The 9,655-nt window shown below is 37.9% G+C and overlaps 1 protein-coding gene across 5 annotated transcripts in view; it reads left to right on the top strand.

The window, feature by feature from the left end:
- The first annotated feature begins 1,561 nt into the window (after nt 1–1,561).
- The window catches only part of Terf1 (telomeric repeat binding factor 1), a 33,995-nt gene continuing 25,901 nt past the window's right edge, over nt 1,562–9,655 (top strand). For 4 of the 5 annotated variants that reach the window (XM_047529179.1, XM_047529170.1, XM_047529153.1 and 1 more), the window contains exons 1-4: nt 1,562–1,909; nt 4,121–4,216; nt 6,358–6,479; nt 8,355–8,441. In XM_047529179.1, coding sequence (XP_047385135.1) covers nt 1,567–1,909; nt 4,121–4,216; nt 6,358–6,479; nt 8,355–8,441 — 648 coding nt within the window. In that variant the 5' untranslated portion in view covers nt 1,562–1,566. The remainder of the gene's footprint in view (nt 1,910–4,120; nt 4,217–6,357; nt 6,480–8,354; nt 8,442–9,655) is intronic. The other variant, XM_047529162.1, reaches the window with a different exon arrangement.

Below are 9,655 nucleotides of genomic sequence, written 5' to 3'. Positions count from 1 at the left end.
TTAGACTCTTAGCATGTGAATGCTTGATGGGTGGCTAAAAGGAGGATTAAAGATTTGGCATCTCTGCCTCCATTTTGCATCTGTCTCCTTTGCTCTGAATCACTTTGGATTCTGGGATGAGATCTGATCTGATATACATATTGTGAGAAGTCAGTCCCCAGGCAATAGCAACTTTCTTATCTGGAACCCAGTCTGACCAATCCTGATATGGTGGACAGATCACACCTGATCAAGATTACTTGCTTACACAGTTGTAAAAAGCCTCCAGTTGTGCAAACCCAAAACCCATGCCCTCATTCCCTTTTCTATAAAACCTTAGGGTCACTGTCTGTTCCTCAAAGGTCCTCTTGTCTTCCTGGTGTAGCTGTTCCAATTAAAGTTCCTTTGATGCTTTTTACCATTGCTTTTTCTATTTGTTTTTTTGGGGTGAGTAGCTGGACCTGATTTTAGATCCCCAGAATCAGGTCTCTGGCCTAGGACTCCAGTAACACTATTAGGATATGGTTAGCAATACCCATTAATCTAATATTTGTATACTTGTGTGCGTCTTTCTTGTCTCCTCAACGGGACCTAATTCTTCATGGAAACAATTAGTATCATTATGTTTATCATTCTAACAGTACAATACACATAAAAGGCACACAACAAAAAAGAACATTTAAAAAATAATATGTAGTATGGATGTTAAAATGGAGTTATTAACAGAGGTTTTGTAGTTGTTTTCAGTACTGTACAGTGAACTCGGTAAAGGGGTGCTTTATAACTGAGCTATATACCCAACCTTCCCCTACTTTTTGAGACACAATCTCATCAAGGTGCTGACACTAGCCTCTTATTTGCAATCTTCCTGCCTCAGCCTCCCTGGGATTACAGGCGTGACGCTGCACAGTCCAACTTAATAATGTACTCTTCCTAGAATAGTGGTTCTTAAAATAAGGTCCTCAGGCAAAGGCCTCAGCATCACCTGGAAAGCTTATTAAACTTGCAAATTCAAGTTTCCCCCAGCCAGAACTAGAGGGGCAGAAACTTGAGAGCCCATGAATTTCTTTTAACAAGCCCTAAGGTTGATAATAACGCACCTAAAAGTTGGAAAGCACGAAAGTCAGTCCTTTATAATAGTTTTGGTTTATGGTCAAGTACTGCGTTAAACACTAGGATCTGGTGACAAGGTCTACCAATCTCCTTTTGAAGTACGTTGTAGGTAAAATGCGTTTCCATTTTAATAGATCTTGTTTCTAGTCAAAGTTACATTTTAAAAGCAGGGGAAAAGCAGTTCCCGACTTCCTCACCAGTTTCTCCGCCCAGCTTGTCATTCCAGTTGACACAGGTCAACCAGTTTACCAGCAGCCCGCTGGCCCCAGACCCGCGGGGAATTCAATGTCCAGAGACGGGAACAGGAACCGACCAATCAGAAGCCAGGCTCGAGTTGCTCGCCCATCCCGGCGATGTGATTGGGTGGTTTCCCACCGACGGAAGAGACCCTCCGTGGCCACGCCCCGCGCCCTCTAGCGCGAGCCAATCGTTGCTCGCTGTTCCAAGCCGCACAACCCGCGCGAGCCATTTAACATGGCGGAGGTCGCTTCTTCAGCGGCTCCGAGCCCGCGGGGCCGTGCGGACGGGGAGAGTGCGGACTCCTCACGCCAGGAGATGGTGGAGCGGTCCAGAGAGAACCACGAACAGTTTGAGTGCCAGGAACTGACCGAGTGTCAGATGCAGTTGAGCACCCCTGAAGAAGAGGAGGAGGAGGAGGGAGAGGAAGAGGAAGAATTAGGGGAGGACGCGGGCCTGGTGGCGGAGGCCGAGGCTGTGGCTGCCGGCTGGATGCTCGACTTCCTCTGCCTCTCTCTTTGCCGGGCCTTCTGCGACGGCCGCTCGGAGGACTTCCACCGAACCCGCGACAGCGCGGAAGGTGAGGAGCGGGCGGCTGCGCTGGGGGCGGCGGAGGCCTGGTTTCCAGCGGGGTCGGAAGTAGGGCTCCTGCGGCGGTTCGGCGGAGCCTCGACTGAAGGAACCTATGTTCGAATCCCTGTTGCGCCTCTTGTCGTCAAGATTCTGTTTTGCTCTTCGGAAAAATGATAAGAAGACCCGTGGCTAGGGCTGACACAAGGGTTAAATGAGTTAAATTGCATCCGACCCACTGCCTAGGTCCTTTTATGTCCTTTGGCGCTGATATTTGTTGCTTTTCTACTTCCGTATTCCTGTAGTGATAGTTATCCAGTTACTACAGTCTCCAGTGACTACAAGTAATCAATGTTTTATGTTAATTTGTGAGCTTTTAAAATCTTAATTGGCCTACTTGCTGCGTATAACCCTCAATAAAAATAACCATGAAACCTGCTGTCTAGATAGCCTGTAAGTGATGGGAAACGGTGGACCCAACGAGAGGACTAGCGTCAGCATTTTGAAAGGCAACGGAAAGATACCCCGGGACATCATTCAGAGTTGCCACTAAATTTATTATGTATCTTTAATATGACTAATATTTAATACGAGATTCTCAGCAAGCCATATCGTCGCATCGTGGTGAATAGGCAAATAATCTTATAGAAGACTGAATTAGTCAACCTAAGGTACTGGTAGGTTAAAAGGGATGTTCCAAACCCATGCCTTAAATTCCTATTCAAGAACCTTTCTTCTGCAGATAACACATGTATACACTGGAGCCATAGATAATTATCAATGATTAGAAAATTGAATCCTAGAATGAAGTCATTTAGCAATAATTAGAATTATTAAAAAAATGTCTTTGAGCGGGAGGATTGAAAGTTCAAGGCTAAAACTTAGCAAGACCTTGTCTCAAAATAAAAATAAAAAAAGGCCATGGATGCTGCTAAACATCCTATAGGGTATAGGAGATATCCCCAACCCCATTCTCCAACAAAGAACTACATAGTCTGAAATGTCAAGTGTTGCCATTCAGACCCTTCTTTTCTACCTTATTAGAGATAAGACTTGAAGCAGCCAGGCATCTGGTGCATGCCTGTAATCCCAACAACTCCAGAGGCTGAGGCAGGAAGATCACAAGTTCAAGGCCAGCCTCAGCAGTTTAGCAAGACCGTGTCTCAAAATTTTATAAAAGGGGTTGAGGGTATAGCTCTGTGGTAAAGTGCCTCTGGATTCAATCTCTGGTACAAAAAAAAAAAAAAAAAAAAAAAAAGAAACAACATTATCCTTTTGGTTCCTCAGTTTTTTCTTCTGTAAAATTGTGGTAACAATAGTATCAAGAACTATTAAGAGAAGCAAATGAATTGTTTCTAAATGGCAACACTTGACTTTTTGACCGTGAAATTATTTGTTGTAGGATGGGGTAGGGGATATTTCCTGTGCCTTATAGGATGTTTAGCAGCATCCATGGCCTTGACCCACTAGATCCAGTCCTTTTATTTTGAGACAGGGTCTTGCCAGATTGCCCAACTGGCCTCCAACTTTCCATCATCCTGCCTCAGCCTCCTGCTTAACTGGAATTACAGGCATGTGCCACCTCTCCCACTGTTTTTCTGTATTCTTGATAACCATTCTGCTGGCGGTAAGATAGAAGCAATTATTTTTGGCTTTGTTTTGCAGTGCTGGGGCTCAAACCCAGGGCCTCCTGCATGCTAGACAAACATTCTACCACTAGGCTTTCCTTAGTATAGAGCGTTGCTTTTTACCTTATTTTATTTTTTTGTACTGGGGATTGAACCCAGGGGTACTTTACGACTAAACTACATTCCAACCCTCTTTATTTTTTTTATTTTAAGACTGGGTCTCATTAAGTTATTGAGGCTTGTCTGAAACTTGAAATCCTTCTGCCTTAGCCTCCCAAGTTGGTGGGGTTATAGGTGTGCACCAACACACCTGGCAAGTGCTGCTTGTTGAAAGTAATTTTAAATGTTTGTTATTATGCATATGAGTCAGTTATATTTTGCAACGAGTGTTAATTCTGAAGGGTTCTCTTTTTGTTGGAGTTTTTTTTTTTTAAAGTTACTTAATTAGAACATACAGCTCTAAATTTCTGCTAATTTTTACAGATATTTGTAACCTATTAACAAACCACACAGTGGCACTGCTGGATTAAGTTCGTTTTTAATAAAATTCACTTTTTTCGTTTTTAATAAAATTCACTTTTTTTCTTTTCTAGCCATTATTCATGGACTATCCAGTCTTACAACTTATCAACTGAGAACTATATACATATGTCAGTTTTTGACGAGAATTGCGGCAGGAAAATCCCTCGGTAAATGTGTTTTTATCCTATAATGTATTCATGTCTAAATATAAGAGAATGAGAAGAAACAAATGGGAGCTGCCTTTTCCTTTTTTTTTGAGTTTGCATGCAGGTATATGCCTTATATATACATGGACACACACACATGTTCATGTAAACATATCTAAAGCAAATAAAAGTATATTGTCTTCTTAGAGCAGTAATTGTCAAACTTTAGCCTGCTTCAGAATTGCTTAGAGGACTTCTTAAAAAACTGTGCTGAATCCTTCTGCCCCTCATGAGTTTCAGATTCTATAGGATGGGTGTGGAGCCTTGGAATTTGCATTTCTTTTTTTTTTTTTTTTTTTTTTTTTTTTGGGTGCTGGGGATGGAACCCAGGGCCTTGTGATTACAAAGCAAGCACTCTACCAACTGAGCTATCTCCCCAGCCCCTGGAATTTGCATTTCTAATAAGTTCCCAGATAATTTTGGTGTTGCAGTGGAAGAATTATACTTTATGGACTCTTGGGGATTTCACTTTAAATTTTATACATGATAATTTTGTGATGTCTATCATATAAACACTGTTTTTACTGGTAACATATTTGAGACCTTTCATAAACTCAATGTTGGTTTATTTAAGATTGTGATGGGGAGGTTTAGTTCAGTTTTATCAAAAATGACTATAACATGGTCATTTAAATGACTTATACAAATAATTACATACTTATGTTGGTTTTTACAACTTATGAAATGCTTTCTCTTTCATCGTGGGTGGTGGGCAGTACTTAATGACATTGCTTACTTATAAACATGTATTGCATAAAATCAGATTATTACCACTTTCATTGTGTTTACTAATCCAGCTTTTGTTCATGTAGCCTGCTTTGTTTGCCATCTGAGGTTAGATCTGGAGTTGATGCTGAAGCACTAGTGGGAGAATTAGAAGCAGAGTAGATGTGGAAGAGAAAGGATTGTATGAAGGTCAGGACCTATTGCTGAGGAAAACAAGCTGATGTGGACACAACTGAAAATTTTTAGACTATAAGTTAACGTTGTTGTTAACAGGGTTGTTTTGAAAGTTAAATGTGAGAAAATATGCTATTCTTTACATAGCATTTGTTCAGTATATCTTAGTTTCTTCTTAGATAACTTCCCAGCTACAAGGGAAGGGAGATCCAGATATTATGTGTGACAGAGTGGTAGAGTGCCCCTAGATCCCCAGTACTACCAAAAAAAGTATTCTCAACAAAATGAAAATACCAGAATTATTTAGAAAATAAGCTATAGTTGCTGTCTTGATTTTTTTTCATACTCATCTTCCTAAACTTGGTCCTCACCCAGGCTTTTTAAGTTATTAAATGTTAGCACATTTATCCATTAGTTCAAACCTGAGAGTCCTTTTTTTTTTTTTTTTTTTTTTTCATTCCCCGTATCTAATCCATTAGCCAAGTCTTGTTCTACATTCAAAATAAGTTCCAGATTGGACAAATACTTACCTCTAACATTATTTTGATGACGTGCATCCATTTTGCCTACTGTTCTACCAAACTAACCTTCCTACTCATCGAATACCAAACTACTACTCAAGATCTTTGTACTTATCTCTGGATTACTTTTCATTCAGATCTTCGGTGACTGACTGTTTCTTCTCATTGATCCTATGTTGGTCTTGGTTTCACTGTTCATACCCCAGAGAGGCATAACTACTATATCTAAAAGAGTTTTCCCTTCTTCTACCATTCTTTTTTTCTTTTTTGGTACTGAGGATTGACCCATGGGTGCTTTACCAGTGAGCTATATCTCCAGCCCTTTTTTATTCTGAGACAGGATCTTATCAGATTGCCAAGATTGGCTTCAAATTTGCAATCCTTCTGCCTCAGTCTCCCAAGTCCCTGGGATTAAGGCATGTGTCACTGCATCCAGCCAAAAGGAATTTATTATTTTCGTAAAGTTTCAGTTGTTTGATGATTTCATCAGAATATTTTTCCAGCTTTAAAATTGATCTTAGCAAATTAACTTAGAAAATCACTTCCCTAAAATGGTTATGGGAGAAGAATGCCTGGCACATAATATATACTTGTAAATATTTAAAGAAATGCATCTTTAAAAATCTGACAAAGATTCTACTTGATCATCTAAATTACTTATTTTTATTCTGTTTTTTAAAGATGCACAGTTTGAAAATGATGAGCAAATTACACCCTTGGAATCAGCCCTGATGATTTGGGCTTCAATTGAAAAGGAACATGACAAACTTCATGAAGAAATAGACAACTTAATTAAAATTCAGGTATGAATATTTCTTTGTGCTTATTATTGTGAAAGAAAATAAAAGCATATGATATCTAAAATAAATGAAGAGGTACTTAATAGAAATTGGGTAGGATACCCAGAGTAAAATTTAGACCCTTTTAGAAATTTTAAAATTAAAATCTTTCAAAAATTTTGACCTTTGCTTTAGAAATTTGACCTTTGTTTTGTACTCAAGTGTATATTGCTGCCCCGATGTTGCAGGAAACATATTACACCTTATTTATTTATTTATTTATTTTTGTGGGAAATACTGGGAAATTGAACCTGGGAGCATTCTACCACTGAGCCACATCCCCCATCCTTTTTGATTTTTTGAAATAGGGTCTCACTCTGTTGCTGAGGCTGGCCTCAAAGTTGTAATATTCCTGCTTCAGCCTCCAGAGTTGCTGGGATTACTGGTGTGCACTGTACCTGTCACACTGCATCTATTTTAAAGATTATCAAGCAATCTTTAAAATTGAGGGGTTGCATCCTCCCAATTTCTACATAAGAATTATATATGTTTTTTGGTGTTTTGAGGTTTTTGTTGCTGAGGATTGAATCCAGGGCCTCATACATGCTAGTAATAAGCACATGCTCTACCACTAAGCTAATCCCCCAAACTAGTATTTTTAATTAAAAATAGATTATGGATTTTTGCAAGCAAGAGTACATAAATTTTTTTTTATTTTATTATTTTTTTTTATTTGTATGTGGTGCTGAGAATCAAACCCAGTGCCTCACGTGTGTGAGGCAAGCGCCCTATCACTGAGCCACAACCCCAGCCCAAGAGTATATAAAATTTTACACATGTTGAGAGAATTTTAGTAGACAGTTTAAGAGTGAGAAGCCAAAAGTCATTCAAATATATGATTGGTAAAATATGTTTTGCTGGCCATTGAAGCCAGTACTATAGACTTTGTGTTTAATAAACTTTTCCTTATTTTTATAAAATTGAAATTTTTTTTCACATGTTGAATGTTAGAGAATCTAAGTGGTATTTCCCATTCCCAAGAATTAGTGTGGTGACAGTCAAGTAGAATTAGGATATGAAGAGACTAGGCAGAAAAAGTCCTAATTATTTTAAAACTTGAACTCAGGTTGAAGAGATTTTTCATGTTATCCCAGACTTGGGGCTCTAGAAAAAAGCTAACCTTTGTTACTATACTATAAAGTCGAGGGGTTGACAATAAAGGATGTAGCAGGTGTTTAATGTATAATACTTGCCAGATACCATTCTAAGCCCTTTCACATATAACTCTTTAATCCTTATAACAATTCTGTGAAGTAGGTGTACTGTTATATTTATAAGGCATCAAGATGTTAAATATCCTGCCAAGATTATAGTTATCCAGATGATAATGGTGGTCCAATATCTTATCACATGTGGTATATCAGAAAGACCAGTGTGTAAATTATCATTCAAAAGCATCTGATTTGCTAGGTTTCTAGTAGAGATTTTCCAAGGATCCTGACTAGCAAATTTTTAATATTTTAATTATCAAAACAACATCTACCTCCTATCTCATTTTCCTATAACTCAAAATTAATATTTAGATAGGTCCTAAATGTACATCATCTACCTTCTTATTTATTAATGCCTGCTTTTAATTTGGCCTAAATTAGAAATAGAATGCTGAGCATTTTTTATTAAATATGTGAAGGACAAGTGAAAAATTTTCAAGTCTTTTTTGTCCATTTTTTTCATGTCTTATTGTCTTTGAAATTGTTATTTATCAAATAGAACTTACTAAGCTGCATAGAAGTTTTAAATGAAGTATTTCAGATTCACTTGGTTGATTTCAATAATTAAAAAATTCCCCGATATCTTAGAAAATAGTTTAAGGTATGTATTTGTCATCTTGTCTTTAAGGCTATAGCCGTTTGTATGGAAAATGGCAGTTTTAAGGAAGCAGAAGAAGTCTTCGAAAGAATATTTGGTGACCCAAATTCTCACACGGTAAGTGTCTAAATTGAAGTCATAGAATTTTAGAGCTGTTTGTATGGAATGAGGAAAACTGAAAGAAAATTGGAGAAAAGGAATGCTTTCTCTAATCCAGTATATGGAAAAAAATCAACCTTTTAACAGTAAATCAACATAAAATGTTACTGAGATATTTTATATTCCCTTTCTTAAAAATCAAGCCTTCTAAATTTGTTGTATACTTTATATGTTTAATATGTCTAAATTCAAACTAGGCACGTTTCAAGGAATCAGCAGTCACATGTGGCTAATAGCTACTATATTAGGCAACACAGTCATAAAGAATGCATTTTAACTTGCTTATTTTTCCACAGTTCCTTTTGTGATCATAATGTTAAGGTCAATAGAACTTGTTTTATATTAAGAGCAGAGTATTTTTGGAGTGAATTAACGTTCAAAGAAAAGATGATTTTGTACATTTTTAGTGAAATTTTTATTGAACAAGGCATACCTCTAAAAGAGTACATGTGTATAAGTAGATGTGATCTTACAAAATCTAGGAGCCCTTAGAGATCTAAGAAACAGAACCATAACAGCATCTTACAGTCACCTAAGGAAGTGGTTACTTTTTCAGGTTAACTACTGCCCTGACATGTACCACCAAAGATTAGTTTTACTTATTTCTGAACTTAAGATGGAATCCTATAGCAAGTTTCTATTTGTAAGATTGATCCATGTTGTTGCTTGTAATAATAGTTTGCTCATTCTCATTGTTTCATCCTTTGAATATACTATAATTTATTCATTCCACTGTTGGACATTTAAATTATTTCCAACTTTTGACTATAGTATACTTTTTTGGGGGGGCAGGGCGGGGGAGTATACTGGAAATTGAATCTAGGAGTACTTTACCACTGTACTATATCCTGAGGCCTTTTAATTTTGAGACAGGGTCTCACTGAACTGCTTAGGGTCTTACTGAGTTGCTGAGGCTGGCCTCTTAATTTGTAATTCTCCTGTCTTATCCTTAGGAGTTGCTGGGATTACAGGCGTGCACCACTGTGCCTGTCTTGTAGCATACTTCTGTGAGTCTTGTGACACAAATACATGCATTTCTGTTCACTGTATACTTCATGAATCATAGTCTATGCACATATTCAGTATTTTGTTTTTGGTTTTTGTTTGGTACCAGGGATTGAACCCAGGGCCCCTTAACCCCTGAGCCACATCCCCAGCCCTTTAAAAAAATT

Source organism: Sciurus carolinensis, chromosome 1, assembly GCF_902686445.1.
Source record: "Sciurus carolinensis chromosome 1, mSciCar1.2, whole genome shotgun sequence".
In the NCBI taxonomy this organism is placed as follows: Eukaryota; Metazoa; Chordata; class Mammalia; order Rodentia; family Sciuridae; genus Sciurus; species Sciurus carolinensis.
The sequence above is the reverse complement of the archived record's forward strand: the minus strand, read 5'-3'. Positions and strand labels throughout refer to the sequence as shown.